The 18,564-nt window shown below is 39.4% G+C and overlaps 4 protein-coding genes and 1 non-coding gene across 13 annotated transcripts; 2 read left to right on the forward strand and 3 right to left on the reverse strand.

The window, feature by feature from the left end:
* The first annotated feature begins 2,776 nt into the window (after positions 1-2,776).
* On the forward strand, positions 2,777-5,076 carry LOC103943171 (U-box domain-containing protein 4). The gene is made up of 2 exons (XM_009353431.3): positions 2,777-4,324; positions 4,665-5,076. The coding sequence occupies exons 1-2, from the start codon at positions 3,017-3,019 to the stop codon at positions 4,725-4,727; spliced, it is 1,371 nt and encodes a 456-aa protein (XP_009351706.1). The 5' UTR covers positions 2,777-3,016; the 3' UTR covers positions 4,728-5,076.
* On the reverse strand, positions 4,817-8,680 carry LOC103943078 (inositol transporter 4-like). Its single transcript, XM_009353311.3, has 4 exons — positions 8,310-8,680; positions 7,647-8,161; positions 6,852-7,457; positions 4,817-6,760 (listed from the first exon to the last, which is right to left on the reverse strand). The coding sequence occupies exons 1-4, from the start codon at positions 8,443-8,445 to the stop codon at positions 6,281-6,283; spliced, it is 1,737 nt and encodes a 578-aa protein (XP_009351586.2). The 5' UTR covers positions 8,446-8,680; the 3' UTR covers positions 4,817-6,280.
* Positions 8,681-9,523: 843 nt separating this feature from the next.
* Positions 9,524-9,604, reverse strand: TRNAL-CAG. The gene has a single exon. It is a non-coding gene; the product is annotated as a tRNA-Leu (tRNA).
* A 192-nt stretch (positions 9,605-9,796) lies between these two features.
* On the reverse strand, positions 9,797-13,040 carry LOC103942670 (inositol transporter 4-like). Of its 3 annotated transcripts, XM_048582566.1 has the most exons (8): positions 12,763-13,040; positions 12,352-12,517; positions 12,162-12,232; positions 11,708-12,043; positions 11,492-11,599; positions 10,732-11,331; positions 10,580-10,649; positions 10,351-10,487 (listed from the first exon to the last, which is right to left on the reverse strand). In XM_048582566.1, coding segments are annotated over exons 2-8 (1,320 nt in total). In that variant the 5' UTR covers positions 12,485-12,517; positions 12,763-13,040; the 3' UTR covers positions 10,351-10,485. The 3 variants fall into 3 exon arrangements, with proteins under 3 accessions (XP_009351423.2, XP_048438522.1, XP_048438523.1); XM_009353148.3 differs by lacking the exon at positions 10,580-10,649 and having other exon boundaries at positions 9,797-10,528; positions 12,763-13,035; XM_048582565.1 differs by lacking the exons at positions 10,580-10,649; positions 12,763-13,040 and having other exon boundaries at positions 9,797-10,528; positions 12,166-12,232; positions 12,352-12,406.
* Positions 13,041-14,672: 1,632 nt separating this feature from the next.
* LOC103941738 (ras-related protein RABA5a) lies at positions 14,673-17,730 on the forward strand. 7 transcript variants are annotated; one of them, XM_048582454.1, is made up of 6 exons: positions 14,673-14,834; positions 15,019-15,065; positions 15,428-15,547; positions 15,784-15,842; positions 16,046-16,786; positions 17,113-17,730. In XM_048582454.1, the coding sequence occupies exons 5-6, from the start codon at positions 16,447-16,449 to the stop codon at positions 17,448-17,450; spliced, it is 678 nt and encodes a 225-aa protein (XP_048438411.1). In that variant the 5' UTR covers positions 14,673-14,834; positions 15,019-15,065; positions 15,428-15,547; positions 15,784-15,842; positions 16,046-16,446; the 3' UTR covers positions 17,451-17,730. The 7 variants fall into 7 exon arrangements, with proteins under 7 accessions (XP_048438411.1, XP_048438410.1, XP_048438407.1 ...); XM_048582453.1 differs by having other exon boundaries at positions 16,093-16,786; XM_048582450.1 differs by lacking the exon at positions 15,428-15,547 and having other exon boundaries at positions 16,093-16,231; positions 16,329-16,786.
* Positions 17,731-18,564: the final 834 nt, after the last annotated feature.

Here is an 18,564-nt window from a genome sequence, read left to right on the forward strand (position 1 = left end):
GAAGCAATAATCCAAACTAATTTAGATCATATAACAATGCTCGTAAGATTAAAGAATTTTCTCTATTATGTATATATGTTGTTCATAAAACATCTGTATAATTGCATAACATGCATGCGTGCGCACGTTGAGTAAGGATTATAATATATACAGATTACCCTTTGTTGAAGGGTGTGGCGCTACCGAATTATCAACGAAAATTTTAAAAATAAATTGATTGGAGATATACATAGGAAATGGACAGTAGATCAGATCAGACACAAAGAAAAGTTGATTAGGTGCTGAAAAATACAATACAAACTAAATTATATTATTTAGTTTGATAATTAGGTGAGCCAATTCTTTGTATCTATGATATGGAAGATCAGAATCAATAATAAGTTTATATTGGTGAGCAATGTTTTCAATTTGGAATAATTTTTTTTCCTACTGTTAGTTTGTTTTTTTTTGTCAAACTAATGTAGTTCGCTACTGTTGTGCATATGTGAGCATGTTTAGAAGGTGAGAGGAAGGAGATAATTTTAGCGTGGCTGGAAAGCACGTTTTGATACAACAAATATTTTAATACAAAGTTGTTGGATATGTTCACCAAAACCAAAAAAATAAAAAAAAAGTTGTTGGATATTTGAAGAAAAAAAATTTGACTACTTAAAACATAAATCACGTTGATGGTACATTAAACTTTTTTAGAGGAAGGTCGTACGTTGGAGAGGTAGGCACCTTTTGAATAACAAATCCATTAATCTTTGTTTGTGGATTAAATTAGTAATTAGGACTTGACCATAGTGATCAGTATAAATAAGTGGGCACTTTTTCACTTTTTCACCTTTCCCCTTTTTTCTTGGATAAAATCCAAACCCTAAAGAGTAGTCATGATTAAAGTAAGAGGTCTTTCATCTCTGGCTCTGTGTTGGTCAGGCACGTGTGGCTGACCTGGCTGCTTTTTGACTCACCAGTTACATAAGCTGCAGGCTAAAGTAAACAGATTGTAGTTGACTTTGGCCCACTTCTCCAGACCCTCCCATCTCCAACACCAGTACCACCGTCCTCTTAGCTAAACTACTGATCGTCAGGAGTATCGGACGGCTAGATCAGAAGCATTACAGGCTGATGCAGCTGGCAACACGTATCATTCCCCATCTATTTGAATCTTGTCGTAAACTCCGACTGAAAATATTTATACACCGTATTATGAGAGAAACTTACATAAAACTGAATAGTCGAGCAATATATGCTTAATCACGTTACACGATATCACATGATTGAGCGGAATATGATCATTTTTTATGCCCGTTTCATGTAACTTATTTTCATCATTTGTTTTTGTTTCAATCTAATAATTCAAAGATGTACAAGGAGATATGAAATGTTGAAAAATCACTTTTACCTGTTTTGTTTTTTCACCCCAACTCACATGTCTACGTGCCAAGCCTTCCAGTTTTGACCAAAGCTGGGAAAGTTCACAAAACGACGGCGTCGTACCTTTCAGGTTATCGCCGACGGATAGGTCCAACCGAACGCATCCCATCAAAAAGAGCCAATTGGATTTGTGACCACTGCCCACAGTCACATCAGCTCCCCACGCCAATTCCAATTTTTTAGTTTCTACCATGAGTTTCTATCGCCAAACGGTGTCGTTATCCTCAACCCTAAATGTGTGGTCTATGACCATTTTGCACAGGATGCTTTGCTTGTGACTCCACCTTCCTTCAAACGCAAAACACCATCCATGTACACAAAGAAAAGTTTTGAGAGTTATTGTCACAAACTTAATTGTTCCTTATTCACGCGTTATATCAACAACTTAAAAGTGTTTACGATTTACAACAATAATTGAAAATGCTTTATTGAATGACCCCTTTCTTAAGGAAACACTTAGTTTTCATCAAATTTTTACATACTTTTAACAATCAGGCTGATAATAAAATTCTTAGGAGCATGAAAAGTCATGGTTAGCTTATAGGGTGTGGGAGATGTGCGACCGCATAGGGCTCAATGAACCTAAGGGCCTCTGATTGCAGAAAATTACAAAAAGGATAACTTGGAGCTAGAAAGGCCTCTATAAGCACACTTTGATTTTGGTCGGGGTGTGTCAGTTTCAAAATTAGGTGTTATTTTTGTTTCCTATGAAAAAAAGGCCGCAAATTATTTGCCCAGCAGAGCTTTCAAAATCAATAGACTACCCATATTGAAGACTCAAATATTTATTGACAGGTTATTAGCTTAGCTCGTTTAGAAATGTTTTTAAAATGATTGAAAATGTTTTTTGCATAAATATTTTTAAAATCAATCCTTAAAAAATACAAATAAATAAGAGTGTCAAAGTTAGTTTTCATATCATTGTTTGCTCCATAGCATCGCTAGATACATCTAATTTTTAGAATATGCGAATATTAAATCGTAATTGTAATTTATGCCAATCAAACCGAAAATCTTTCGTTTACAGTTGCAAACGAATATCATTATATTTATAGGTCTTTGACAAAATAGAAAACAAGGGAATATGCACACTGTTTTTCTTTTTAAATTTTTAACTTCAAACATTTAGTTGTTTTGATGGTAAAAAATTAAAAAAAAAATGTATGAGGTAAAAATAAAATAAAACTAATGAAAATTGTTTGAAAATGTTAAGTTTTAATCATAAAAATAAAATAAAAAGTAAAATAAATAAACTTTTTGATGTAAAAATATAATTTTTAATTAAAATAAAGAGAATTGTACGAAAAAAAAAAGGGTAAAAAAAGGGGTTCCCAGCAGACACTACAGGCGGTCATATGCAGATGACATATGACATAGACCCTTGAAAATAAATAAATCCCACTGCCCCTCTTCCATCTTCATCTTCTATCCACTCTCTCCCAGACTCCCTCCCTCCCAATTCCACACTTTCCCACACCATGAATTCATTTACTACTCCACACTTGTCCTAATTCAAAACCCCAAATTCAAAATCCCAACAAAGTTCAAATCACTCTGAAAATTTCTGAAATTTGCTGTAAAGCTCCGAGCTTTGAGAATGGTTTCTCTACAAGATTCCCATTCCGGCTCCAGCCACCACTTCCCGCCTCACACACGCAACTTCTACTCTCCTTCCTCCACCAAAATCCACCGTCAAACCGGCCGCTCCATGCGCACCATCCGCTCCAACATCTACCAAGACGACCACTCCCGCACCTCCTTCGCCGCCGAAAGATCGCCTTTTGTCTCCGAGAACCTGACTGATTCGGTCGTCGACATGCGCCTCGGCGAGCTCGCCCTCCGCACGCACAGCTCCGCCAGCAAGTCTGCGTCTTCCGACGAGGAGTACCTCCAGCTCTCCCAAGCCTTCAGTGATTTCTCCGCCTGCAGCAGCGACATATCGGGAGAATTGCAACGGCTCGCAAGCTTGCCGTCGCCGGAAAACGCGCCGACCTCCGAATTATCCGAGGCTGCGCCGGAACCGGAGCCATGCCAGGGGTTTTTGCAGAGGGAGAACTTCTCGACTGAGATCATCGAGAGCATTTCGCCGGAGGATCTTCAGCCGACGGTCAAGATCTGCGTCGACGGCCTCCAATCGACGTCGCTTGCCGTGAAGCAATCTGCAGCGGCCAAGCTTAGGCTTTTAGCGAAGAATCGGGCTGATAATCGCGCCTTGATCGGCGAGTCCGGCGCCGTTCCCGCTCTAATTCCTCTACTGCGGTGCAGTGATCCATGGACGCAGGAGCACGCCGTTACGGCGCTGTTAAACCTCTCGCTGCACGAATCTAACAAGGCCATAATCACCAATGCCGGAGCTATAAAGTCGTTAGTGTACGTCCTCAAGACGGGGACGGAAACCTCGAAGCAAAACGCCGCCTGTGCGCTGCTGAGCTTGGCGCTAATTGAAGAGAACAAGAGCTCAATCGGAGCCTGCGGTGCAATTCCCCCGCTGGTTTCGCTGTTAATAAGTGAATCCATGAGGGGCAAAAAGGACGCTTTGACGACTCTGTACAAGCTCTGCTCGATAAAGCCCAACAAAGAGAGGGCGGTGAGCGCGGGAGCTGTGAAGCCGCTGGTGGCACTGGTGGCGGAGCAGGGAACGGGCTTGGCGGAGAAGGCGATGGTTGTGCTGAGTAGCTTGGCGGGAGTCGAGGAGGGGAAGGAGGCTATTGTGGAGGAAGGCGGGCTGGCGGCGCTTGTGGAGGCGGTTGAAGATGGGTCGGTGAAAGGAAAGGAGTTTGCGGTGTTGACACTGTTGCAGCTGTGCAGTGAGGGTGTGAAGAACAGAGGATTGCTTGTGAGGGAAGGAGGGATTCCGCCATTGGTTGCGCTTTCGCAGACTGGGACTGTTAAAGCTAAGCACAAGGTATCTTGATCATTTCATTACTTGGGTATTTGGTACCACAATCTTTTTATGTGTTAAATTGTGTATAATTGTGTAGACGAAATGGTGCTAATATTGTTTATATTGTAGACCGAAACCCCATCCCGCAGTTTAGATTAGATTAGAATATCGCTCGAATAAAAAAAAGATTGTTCGTTTTAAATTGGCAGCTGAAGCTGTTAGTTGAAGGAAGTATACAATGAAATGCGAATTGTCATGCATATTGTAATTCCGAGTCTGCATGTGGATGTTGCATGTATGATCATGTTCTTAATGGAGCTCGCTTGGTTGGTTTATAATGGGGGTTTGGTTGTTTTTGCAGGCTGAAACGCTTCTTGGGTACTTGAGAGAACCGAGACAAGAAGCGTCCTCTTCGGCTCTTTAGAGAAGCGAAGGGAGGTACTTTCACTACTTAGAGAGGGAACTATACTATGTGTCTGTGTATGTAGTTTGAGTAGTGTTTGATTGCACTTGTATATAGGAAGTGTTGGTGTTTCATGGTTTGTAACTTTGTACAGTGTGGTTGAGAAGCTAGGAAGAAGAATATGATATGATTGTAAGAAGGGAGAGAGATTATAGGAAGCTAGTGAGCAAGACACTACGGACTTCTTAGCAGTTAAGATGTATGAATTCAACTAGGGTTTTTTGGATGGGTATTTTCTTTCTTTCTTGCCCTCTTTTTCTGTCATTGACTTGGTTTTTTGTAGGAGTGGAATACTATTACTTGTTTGCCTTGTGGTTGTTTTGTGGTGTTTTGTATGCGTAAACCCGAATTTTGCTAAAAGGGTTTTACCGATTATCCGGTTTTAGTGATCTGCTTGCAAAAGTATCGTCTCTGTTCCTTCGTTATTGATTGTGTTCTAAGTTCTGTATGATGGAAAATTGGAAATTCATATGTTGTTGGAGATACTGTGGGAGGGAGGCTGAACAAAATGTTCTCTCCTCCTTCAAAGCTCTGTGTTTAGTTTCTGTTGGTGGTACCTAAATTGGAATCTTGAACTCCGATGCCAAGGTGGCAGTTTTTCAAACCAATCATGCGGCGCCATATGGGAAAACTTAAGGAACGAAGTGTCTCGTGATAGGTTAGGCGTTTCTATTTCATACAACTCTCCCTCCAACTTGTGGTGGTGTGTTCTGGACCCCTTATTCGTTGTCCGGTTATTCGTTGCTCATTAGAGAATGCAACTTTAATGCTTTATTCTCCACATCTTTTGTCAATTTTCTCGGCTACCAAACAGCAAGTGATACTACACCGTTTGGGAGCATTATAAAGCAGGTGAGCTGCCTTGGGTTACCCCATCACCTCTCTCTCTCTCTCCCACCCCCGCACCACCTGTCCAACTACATGCAATTCATCCAAGGCAAAGCCGAAGGCCACCAACCAAAAAGATTTTTCAAAAAATTGTCCCGCTGCTGATGGTGCAGTGCACTGCACAGTGTGTACATATATTATCTTTCTTCAAATTGATGATATTATGTGGTTTGTCGATACGTAGTAAAGAAATGGTGCATTAGCTGGCGGAGGAGGAGCAGGTATTGTTTTGTCCCCCTGTCCGTTTGGATTGGATGGTTGCAATTTGCATTTCTTACTCAATTGCAACGTCTGTCGGTGCGCCCTATTTTGACAACTTTTTTTGAGCGTCACAAGTGCACACGCGTCCAAAAAGTGTGTGTTATTATTTTGCATGACTCATAATTGCATGGCTCATCAATTGCATTGTTTTTCTCGTACAACCAAAACTTTTAGTTAAGTAAAACCTAATAGAATATTGATATATAATAGACCATATTACAATGACATGACATGTACATATTAATTATTTCGTGATATCAAAATACGGGCTCTGGCAGTATGGTCATCAAAATATGGTAATTCCTCACCAAATGTCCTAGGCTTAAAACACAAACGATTATAACATTGGTCCCTTTTCGACTATACTATTCCTCAACTTTGGCTTTGCCTTTGGTGTCCTTGGGTGCAAATAGCTTAGGTCTGAAGCCTTTCTGCAGCAACTTCTCAACCTCTTCAAACTGCATTCCTTTGGTTTCAGGAACTAGCAAGTAAATGAATATGAGTCCAATAAGAGAAAACCCAGCAAAGAGGAGAAACGTTCCCGCCGAACCCAGCGCTTTCGTCAGAGTCAAGTATGTCTCGCTCACTATGAGATTGGCCGTCCAGTTTGAAACTGCTGCGATTCCTCCACCCGTCCCTCTGTATCTCAGCGGGTATATTTCCGAGTTCACAATCCATGGCACTGTTCCCATTCCGGGTGCATACATTATAATGTACAATCCCAATAGTATCACCGCAAATATTCCGATTTTACTAGGGCAGCCTTTGCTGTACCATGTCCTGTGTTCTCCACGACATATGTCCCTGATATTATCACTGGCGGCCAAGCAAGCTCCCGGAGCGAGCTGACAACAATTAAGGGGGAACACATATTACTTAAGGTTAAATATTTAATTTCTAATGATTAAAGACTCATTAGTTATTTTGTAAACTTACATCCTTGACTTCACTAGCACAGAAGCCACATTCTTGTTTCAAACACGTCATGCAGTTCCATGCTGTAGGATTGACAGCCGATACATAAGTCGGACATGTTGAAGAGTTGCCGAATTTAGCAGATTCCAAATTACTAATCTTCGGAGAATGTTCCGCGGCATAGAAAAAAACCCCGGCTAACACCACAAGGCAAGCGATAATACCAAACATCGAAATGATCATCAGCCTTCTCCTTCCGTATCTATCTACAAAGCACATGCTCATTAGGGTTCCAACAACGTTGAGACCGGAGGTGATGAGAGAGAGTGCCATAGCGGTCTGGTTGGACGCAAAACCAGCGAATTGAACAATGGTCGGGCTGTAATACATCACAGTATTAATGCCGACAAATTGCTGAGCTACTTGGACCGTGATGCCTGCGTAGAGTCCTCTTCGAACCACGGTGTTGCTCAAGGCACCCTTTAGTTTTTGGATCATGCCATTCCCAGCTGCTGAGTCCTCGGCCTTTTCAAATTCGACAGATTCATGCAAGGCTTTCAATTCATCTTCCACCTCTTCTTCAGGATAGATTTTCGCCAAAATTGCCCTAGCTTCATCCACCTTGTTCTGTTTAACATCAATACCAAGTTATAAGTGACACGTTCCCCCGTCAAATCTTACGTTAGACTGTGAATTTGAACAGTTGATTGGTCATGTCTGTGACATGCACCCTCAGATTCACAGTTTGACAACTTAAGCATTTACGTCACGTATAGCAATTACATGACATGTAGCTAGCTACTATGATAATCTCACCTCTCTGTAGAGCCATCTTGGAGACTCTGGAAGCGACAACATCAATATGAACTGAACAAGGGCTGGAACTCCGGCCACTCCAAGCATCCAACGCCAGGTTCCCGGGGCTTTGGTGAAGGCGAGATTGATGAGGTATGACAAGAATTGTCCTCCTGTAATTAACATACCGTTGCAGCTAACTAGTGCTCCTCTGATTCTATGAGGAGAAGCTTCTGAGATGTAAAGGGGTGCAGTCATAGAAGCCATTCCAACTCCCAAACCAACTACAATTCTCCCAATTATGATCACCCACGGAGCTGGAGCCGCTCCCATAACTATTGCACCAATGAAGAAAACCACGTCCGCGATTAGAATTGATTTTTTCCGGCCGAGTGCGTCATTCATCCATCCACCAAGAGCAGCCCCAATGATGGCGCCAGCAACTGCCATGCTCACTATGGTCTCCTGCAGCCATGTTTTTTTGTCAACTTCGCGAAAGTCCTCCCGAATGTATAGCAATGCCCCGGAGATCACACCTGCAGCACCACACCACCAACAACAACACATACAACTAATTAGCACAAAGAAAGTTTGTCATATAAAGTAATTAATTGTTCGTGTTAAGATATTGTTTGGAACCAATTTGCAGATATTTTTTTAGAACAATTTGCATCTATTAGTTACCTGTATCATATCCAAAAAGGAGGCCTCCGATGCCAGCTGTAAGCGCGAGGCGCATAATGTATGGCGTCCTCCATGTTGTCCTCCAACACTCCGTGAACTCAGTTCTGCTAGAAGGTGGGGCTCCCCCCTCCACCATTTTCTTCTTCTTCGTCTTCGTCCAAGCAACTCTACTTTCGCTGAGAACGAAATCAATGTATGCATGCACTCATTTACTTGCCAACGCACTCTTAGTTACATAACGAATGAATGGGCTCAGACGTGTTCTTATTTGTCTTCAGTTTCTACCTCAGAAAAATAACTATTCAATCTCCGTAACACTAATTTCTATTTGATTCGAAATTGAAAGTAATACATAACATTAACTTTCGAATGTTCCACCATATAGCAAAGTATATATATGCATGAATATATATACCAAAAATTTTCTATGCAGCACATTCATTAAGAACACGCGTAAATCCATATTAAACGTGCCTTCCTAGCTAAGCGGCTAAGTTTTTGGTGTCGTTATGCGCTTGTATCCTACGGTCTCTAACAACTTTCTGTATAAGTAACACCTAATAAGTTGTTTCTTCGACAATTACTGAAGTTAAATTTTGCCAACGAGATTGCTGATGTTGAAAGGCTTATAACAACTTTAGTAACGGTCGGACATGGAAGAGAAGGGGTTTGAAGGATGTTGCTAATCTTTATACACTCTTGACCTAGTTTTCTAAAAATGTGGAATTCTCTAGGCTCTACACTTTTTTCTCCATCGCCTCGCTCTTTGTTTTCTTACACGTCCTAAAACGTAGCCGATTACTGACCACTGACCACTATATATACTGCTTTGACCGGTTTATACGTTTTTGATTCTCTATACGCATGCCAGATGTTATATAAGATAGCCATGTAGTTTTGATAAATGTGCAGACGCATGCATGCGCAGCAAACCCTAAATCATACAGACAGATACAAATCAATCTTTTCTACTCACCACTCCCTATCGTCAAATTTCAAGGATGAATTGCATTCCACCAGACTATAACATGTATTTTTTTATTTATTTTTTGCAGTAAGCATGGTCGTTTTGTAAATGTTTAAGCTCATCACAATTAGAAATACTGATTTCTTTCTGGTTAAATAGGTAGAAGCCAAAGAACAAAGCAGCTATAAAACAAAAAAAAGTAGAAGCCAAAGAACAAAGCAGCTATAAAACAAAAAATAGATACAGATGTCAAGAATGGGATTCGAACCCATGCCCTTTCGGACCAGTACCTGAAACTGGCGCCTTAGACCAACTCGGCCATCTTGACTCTACATGATCTCAAACCAATGCACTTATAAAGGGTTAAATCTCAAACCAATACGTTATAATATACAAGTGAATTTTTCTTTTTCATTTTCACGAAAAAATAGATGTGCGGAAATTATTTTCAGATTTTTTTGTGTTTTAGTAAAAATTAGACGCATGACATACATTATTCAATTTAACAGATAGAAAAATAGGTTAGAATTAAGCTCAAATAAAAAGATTGATTCTTACATTGTAACAAACACCAAAACTTTGAGTTTTCTTGGTAAAAAAACAGGAAATATAAATAAGCTCCCCTTTAACATGGTGGGATAATTAAAATAAATAAATAAATAAAACAAAAATTATTTACCAAAGGCTTTGTATAGACCGACTTTATTAAGAAAGAGAACAAAAATGTCTCTTTAGAACACCCACGAGTTTCAGAATTCATACAAGAAACTCAGGAAAGTTCAACATTTTTGCCGACTTGCTTGCTCTTTGAAGCAAATGGCTTGGGCCTAAACCCTTTCTGAAGCAACTTCTCAACCTCCTCAAACTGCATTCCTTTCGTTTCAGGAACTAGCATGTAAATCGCTATGAGTCCAATGACAGAAAACCCGGCAAAGAGGAGGAACGTGCCCGCAGAACCCAGAGCATGAGTCAAGGTCAAAAATGTCTCACTCACAATGAGATTGGCACTCCAATTTGCAACTGCAGCCATTCCTCCACATGTTCCTCTATATCTGAGAGGGTATATCTCCGAGTTCACGATCCACGGCACAGTTCCCATTCCTGGGGCATAGACAATGATGTACAATCCCAACAGGATCACTGCGAAGAATCCGACTTTGCTTGGACAACCTTTGGTGTACCACACACGATGTTCTCCCCGACATGAGCTCCTGATATTGTCATTGTAAGCCAAACAAGCGCCCGGGGCAAACTGGCAGTTGCAACAATAGAAAAACAAGTAAATTTATAACGTCACTCTTACAATTATGTGTCAAGGAAATCGAGAAGAGACAGGGAAGTGATTTCTGCACATCTCCTCTTCCCCTGCAATTCTGACATACATAAATAAATATGTGTGAGACGGAAAAGGTGTGTGTGGATATCATTTCCCCAAAGTAAATGAGGTGAGCTTACATTGACTTTATTAGCACAGAATCCACACTCTGCTTTCAAACACGTCATGCAGTTCCACGATCCGGGATTAGGAGCAGAAACATAAGCAGAACATGTAGAATTGCCACCGAAATGTGTGGATTCCAAGTTACTGATGCGTGGAGCATGAGATGCTGCCTGGAAAAACACCCCGGATAACACCACCAAGCAAGTGATGATTCCAATCATGGAGATAATCATCAGCCTTCTCCTTCCGTATCTATCTATGAAGCACATGCTGATGACAGTGCCAACCACGTTGAGTCCAGAAGTGACCAGAGAGAGTGCCAACGCCGTCTGGTTGGATGCAAACCCGGCAAACTGAACAATAGTTGGGCTGTAGTACATGACAGTGTTGATACCGACAAATTGCTGAGCCACTTGAACAGTAATGCCTGCATAGAGTCCTCTTCGGACAACGGGGTTGCTGAAGGCACCCTTTAATCTTGCTAGCACACCTTCTCCAGCAGCTGCTCCCTCCTTTTCAGCTTGGACGGATTCATGCAAGGCTTGCATTTCACGCTCAACTTCTTCGGCAGGATAAATTTTCTCTAAGATGGCCCTAGCCTCATCTGCCTTATTCTGTTTAGCAGAAAATTATATGCTGAAGTGTGGTAATATATATGTCATGGAAATTGAATGATCATACAAAAATCTAATGGATGTAAAATTTCAACATGTTGGAATAACTACGACCATGATCATACAAAAAACAGGACACAAGACTTCGATTATAGATCACCTCTCTGTAGAGCCATCTGGGAGACTCTGGGAGTGACAACATCAATACAAATTGTACCAAAGCCGGAACTCCTGCCACGCCGAGCATCCAACGCCATGTTCCTGGAGCCTGAAGCAAATTAATTTACAACAACTAATTACGTCGAAATTTGGAGATAAGGAAATTGAAACCATGAAAATGCTATTGGACTAAAGCCTCAAATCTATTAGTTGGTACCTTGGTGAAAGCAAGATTTATAAGGTATGACAAGAACTGTCCTCCAGTGATTAGAAAACCATTTGTACTGACCAGGGCACCTCGGATTCTAGCAGGAGATGCTTCCGAGATGTAGAGCGGCGATGTCATGGAAGCCATTCCAACTCCAAAACCGACCAGAATTCTCCCGATTATGATCACCCATGGAGCTGGTGCAACAGCCATTACTATTGCTCCAATGAAGAACACAAAATCTGCTGCTAGGATTGATTTTTTCCGGCCTAGGGCATCGTTCATCCATCCACCAATTGCAGCACCAATGATGGCTCCTGCAACTGCCATACTCACTATGGTTTCCTGCTCATCAATGTCAATGAAAAAAACCACAAATTTAGCTGACATAAACATAAAAATGAGCTTAATTATCCAGACTAATTAGTAATTAACATGAGGAGAGCAATGTAGATTAAATCACTTGCAGCCATGTTTTCTTGTCAACATCGTGAAAGTCCTCGCGAATGTACAGTAATGCACCAGAAATCACACCTAAAGTACTCCAACAACGGACAGAAGAAAATTAACAAAATTAATCATGCATGGGAATTCCTTTGAATTAAACAAACTAATTTCTGGGTTTTAACTGTGATATGTATGATTTTATGTACCTGTATCGTATCCGAAAAGGAGGCCTCCAATGCCAGCAGAGAGAGCAAGACGCATAATGTAAGGCGTCTTCCATGTTGTCCTCCAACACTCTGTGAACTCTGTCTTGCTAGCAGGCGGGTGTCCTCCCTCCATATCATTCACTATTTCTTCCTACTAACTCTAACCCTGAAGCGCTCAGGTTCGAAACCCCATCTCCGCAAATTAGAGTAGTTTAAAATATATCACTTAATTACATTTTCAATCATTAGCCAATCCTCTGTCTCTAAAATCCTCCAAATTTTCTTGCAACGAGTTAATACCATAAAACAAATAAAACATGTTTAATCCTTTCAAATTCTTTGGTCGTTCTTCAACACACAAGCAAAACAACAACAGAATAAGAAGAATGGCGGTGTTGAAAAAGCCATTACCTTATTCGTATGCCTAATGGTGGAGCTCTTTCTGCTGTTCTTCAGCCGCCTACTTTTGGCTTTTGGATGCTGCTTTTTTTTATCTGTATTTTGAATTTTGGTGATGAAAATTAAATAAATTTGATTTTGTATTGAAATAAAACAATTTTGTAACAGATTCCTTTATTGTTTCAATTTTTGAGAGTTTCTATGCAAATAGAACACAGACATTTAAGAGTGAGCAGTAAAGGATTCCAAATGGATAAAAGACAAAAAAAAGCATTGAGAAATCAGATTTTTCTGCAATTAATATATTTCCTGCACAAAGTCAGCAGAAAAAGGCTGACTCAAAATTTAGAACAATACTTAACTACTTAAATATGAGTTGGAATTTCTACTTAAAATTTCTTAAAATTGTTTGTTGTCAATTTATAGAATTTCGTGTGTATAATCAGAACAGTTCATATTATAAATCACCTTATAAATATCACTTCTGCAAAAAATCAATTAAAATTAAAGTTGTCTAGTCATCAAACTGTTTAAAAACAATTGAACAGTATTGGTAAACGCATTACGAACCGTCTATGTATTTGCTACAATACATTGACTAAACGATCTTAATTTTAATCTATTTTTTCCAGAAATGATCTTTACAGTGTGATTCATAGTATGAACAGTTATGATCATAAGTACAAAGCTTTGTGATTAAAATACTAGGAGTTTTAAGTAAGAGTTCCTACTCATCTTTGAGTAGCCAAGTATCGTTCCAAAATTTAAGGCCATTTTCTGTTAGTTTTTTTGTTTTCTCGTTTCTTTTTTCAGTACAATCAATGACTCAATTCGACCTCAAAATTTCAAAGCTGCAATCTTTGGTACCCGATTGAGAATACGATACAGGTATATGATATTTGATTCGATTTGGAAGATGATCTGACTTTTTTCAGTTTGTTCCCTAGTGTGACTATTTCCCCAAGTAGTAAAAGACGCTTCAAAGTTGTGACGAGTCTTTAGTTTTCGCCCAACTATGTATTTTTATGTTTATTTTTTTTTGGCAGGTTCCCAACTATTTTGTTCCAGGTGACTTTGCAGTGACAAGGCACAAGGATAAGGATGCTTGTACGTGGAAACAAGATTAACATGGCAAGAAAAGAAAAAACCGAATTTCATCATATATTGTAGCGGGCGCTAATATCATAGGAATTCGATGTGAAGAACAAAGTGTCGGTTGTCGACTACTTTACCTACTCTCCCTCCACTTTATTCAAACTTGAGACTGTCAACCTAAGATAAACATACACATACGGAATTATTATAAATATTGTTATTATTTGTGAAAAAGGTACGTAATAGTATGAACATAAAAAAATGTTCGTCTTACCATGCATCTAGTACGCACAAGAAATAAAAATAGGGCATGAGTAGAGTACCGATAGTCTGGTTTGGTTGACATTCCATAGATTTGTAAAAACATCTATAAATTTGAGTGCTACATACATTGAAATCATATCTGTAAATTTAACAATCGCAAATATAATGAAAAATTTTTTGTCACCTAATATAACAATCCGTAAATATAACAAAGAAGTTTTCTTTCCTAGAGGTGACGAGCCAGCTAGCCCAAATTCAGCATGAACCCGTCCCGTTTAAAAAAGTAAAAAGTAAAAATAATTAAGTTAAAATAACACGAGTCACTCATATAAATAGAGCATGGAAAGGCTGCGTAGAGTTTTGAGTTAGAAGATTTGAACTCCTCTAATTCAGTCTGCGGATTGGGCCTCTCTCAAAATTTTACTTTATACAAAATGCCTTTTTTATCTTGGCCCAGCATTGAACCATTTAACTGTTTTACCGTTACTGTTTTCACGTTGAACTTAACGCTTAGACGAAAAAGCCCTCATGTGTTTTATCATATTCCGAAATTACCTTGGATATCGTCCTCCTGATCCCCCTCTCATTTGTCCGATGTGTGCTTCTGACGCTCTCTCTGTGCCCTTTCATCCTCACACCTCTCTCTCTGCTGGCCCTCCCCCCTCCTATCACCGCCCTTCACCGCCGGTATCCACGGCTGATTGCCCTCCATCTCATCATCCACGGTCACTCTCTCTCTCTCAACCTTGTACATTTTAGAATTGTATTCCTTACGAGTTACGGCTCGTTTGGATCTCCAAATTCCGATTTCGTGTATTTGTGAAATTTTCGATTGATTGTATATCATTTAATTTGTTTTGCGTATTGGGTTGATATTGAAAAGTGTTTTTATGGATCGGATTGTTGCAGGTTTGGACACGTCCAAGCTATTGATCCGTTGTTGACCCCCCAATCTGGTAATTTCTGGATTTTAAATTCATTATTTCTTTGTGTCGTACATATTATTGCCAATAAATGTACTAATTTACTGTGCAAGTTATTATCTTTCAATAGGATTTCGGGCCTGCTTGGTGGATATGACAAGTGATTGTTACTGGGTTTGGTTTTTAGGCTTCCACTGTATGATATTCAATTGGGTAGATTTTTAATAGAGATTCGATCTGTCAAAGCTATGATTTTTTTTCCCCTCCATTGACTTTCAGCTATATTCGAGAATTGGGTCCGAGTTATACAGTGATCATGCTGTTTTCTTAAATAGTGCAAATTTACTTTTACTCCCAAAAAGAAAAACTTATGTAAATTGCCCCTCTGATTTTAGGATTGTTTTGGAGCGAATGGGGATCATTCGGTTTAGCTCTTGCTTGGGAAGTAGTTGATCAATGTGGTTCTTGGTTGGAGTCCCCCTTTTGTTTAATTGACTTTGAAGATTAACATAATGGTACTAAGTAGTTTACTTCGTGAGTTGGGTCTTTCAGTGTTTAATGGCAATTATTGCAGTATAAAGTTGATATTCTGAATAATGCAGCCTTGTGGACCTTTATGTTTGATCACGCCATAATGTTTCTCATTGGGAACTTTCTTGAAATCTCAAATTTCATGTTGTTTCATCATCATTACTTTTGCATTCTATTACAAGAATAACTGAATGAGGTAAATCATTGTCATTATTTCTAGGTTTCAGAGGGAAAGCTGGAGTGAGAGGAGGCCAAAATTAAGGCAAAGAAGGCTTTGAGGTATTACTTATAGCCTGTGTGAGGATTAAACTTTTTGGAGAATACGTACTTATGTAGACTGCAATCACAAGGACATTTGCTTCCTGATTGGTTAAATTGTTTTTCTTTTACATCTTATGCTCTCGTTCCAGTCCCATTATTAAAATAATCGTTGTAAAAATCTTTACAGTGGAATAACTTGCCTTTTAACATTTCAAATCCAGGTCATTGTTAGAAGTCTGTAACTCCTGATGCTTTCTTGATGCTGCAGGATTTGGCACTTTTTTCTGTACGGCTAGATTGTAATTTGAAAAGGAGAAAGCTTCCCAGATAGATTTACATATGTAGAAAGCATCTAAGAGAAGGCATAGAGGCCACAATCTGTAATCCTACGTTAGCTTTGTAAGGAGGTCTCGGATTCTGTAATTGCTGAAAAGCCTTTTTCCCATTATATACCTTTCCTGCCTTACACAGTTCATCTGCCAACTGTTTTTTCTTTTTGTCCAGAGAATCATTTGAAGAGGGAAAAGTAGATATTTTGTAGGTTATTAGTTTCTTTAAGATCCACCCTGGCTACTCATTATTAATATGGTTCTTTAGCTTAAAAATCTGTGGAGTTTGGGCAATGGCTTTTTATTCCGAAGAGGAAAAGACCGAGGATTATCTATTCAAGATTGTTTTAATTGGTGATTCAGCCGTTGGAAAATCCAATTTGCTTGCAAGATTTGCTAGAGATGAGTTCTACCCTAATTCGAAGTCAACTATAGGAGTAGAGTTCCAAACCCAAAAGGTGGATATCAATGGTAAAGAAGTCAAAGCACAGATCTGGGACACAGCCGGTCAAGAGCGGTTCAGGGCTGTCACCTCTGCATATTACAGAGGTGCCGTTGGTGCTCTTTTGGTATATGATATCAGTAGACACCAGACGTTTGATAGCATTGGCAGATGGCTTAACGAACTCCACAGTAAGTTCTTTGACAGTATTCCTATAAATTTTACATATAATTTTCTTTTCGAGTACGTTTTTCTTCTGGGGCTGTTTGTTTGGTCAAGTGGAGACTTTTGTCAACATTATACAATATTTGGCTTACTTTCGAAGTAATCTCAATGAAGAATTCTCAATATTTGGATTGTTTAGTGGACTATCTTAAATGAAGTAATGGCTTTTAAATATTGATTCAATAGTCAATCTGTTCTTCCTAGACCCCTGTGGATTCAAAAGATTTCTTGCATTTGTCTCTAATTAATGTGATGAACTGAGGATTGATCAGGTGGATATACTGTTTAACAGCTCATTCTGACATGAACGTAGTTACGATACTTGTTGGCAACAAGTCCGATCTCAAGGATGCCAGGGAGGTACCCACTTCTGAGGGCAAAGCCTTGGCAGAAGCACAGGGTTTGTTTTTTATGGAAACATCTGCTCTTGATTCGTCCAATGTCTCTGCCGCTTTTCAGATGGTTGTGAAAGAGATCTATAACATACTAAGCCGCAAAGTTATGATATCTCAGGAGCTCAAGAAACAGGACCCCAGTTGGGTAGGGAGTGGAAAGACGGTGGTTTTGCAAGACGGGAGCCAAGAAACAGCAGTTGCAGAGCCTAAAAAAGGTGGGTGCTGTTCATCTTAGGGATACACAACACAAGAGGTGTGGACGGATCATTTTGGCGGGTCCTGACAACCCTCTTCTTCTTTTTTTGTTTTGTTCCCACTAATGTTCCTTGCATTCCTTCTCCATGTGATCTAATTTCTTGACTTTGTTTAAATGTTCACTCAAGAAACATGTTTTCACTCAATCGGTTGAAGATAAGAAGTTGAGGTAGAAGATGTAAATGGCCTGAAAGGTGGATTAGAAAAGCTTATACAATGTTCAAAATCCAGTTATCAAAATGCACTGTACTTCTTAGCCAGTTTGTGTTTTTTCATTTATTGGTTCCTTATTCTTAATGCAAGATAAGATGGTGTTTCCCTCCGTTGTGCTTGCCTAGGTTTGTTTTCTTGACCTTAATGGCTCATTTGGTGCCTAGAATTGGATCAAGTTGGATAATTCACTATATTCAAGGTACGTTGCTGCCTTTAAAATGCAAAATCATTCGCTACCTTAACATTCCTTTACTATAATGATGACTAATGAGTTAACCAATCTAATCCTAGGCACCAATTGACCCCTAAACGTAAACGTCTGCTTTTTTCTTGTGACTTAATGTTGATACAAGATGGGTATTTATCAAATATAGCCAAAATTTAGTCCTTAATTTCAAATGTCAATTTTTATAAATACTTTCAGATATATCCAAAACTCACATAAATAGACACAAACACTCTCAAATTTAAAAACCAAATAAACAAAAGAACCAAAACCCTATTAGATGAAGATTACAAAATCTGACAGCAAAATCCTAGACGTAAGAAATGGTGGAGACCTGTGCATAAGAGAGTGAAGGCATCGGTTACTATTAGGAAACTGTGGAGACTTCTGCGGTCGTAAACGATGGTGGGTGCAGATGGTTAATTATTCCTTCCGTTGAATATTTATTAAAGAATGAACTGCCAATTCTTGTTTATGTTTTCTCTTTGCCAGACGTTGTACCACAACACTTGCAGATAAATTTTTGGAACCCTTTGGACTTTGTACTTGTCTGTGTTGGCTTTAGATGTGCGGTGGACCTCATGGAGTAATTCATAGCCCTCCATGTGTATTATGGCGTCTATGAATTTTGTTAGTGCAAGATGAGCATGATCAT

Source organism: the organism of the source record quoted next, unplaced genomic scaffold, assembly GCF_019419815.1.
Source record: "Pyrus x bretschneideri cultivar Hongxiangsu unplaced genomic scaffold, Pyrus_bretschneideri_v1 Contig19, whole genome shotgun sequence".
Lineage (NCBI taxonomy): Eukaryota > Viridiplantae > Streptophyta > Magnoliopsida > Rosales > Rosaceae > Pyrus > Pyrus x bretschneideri.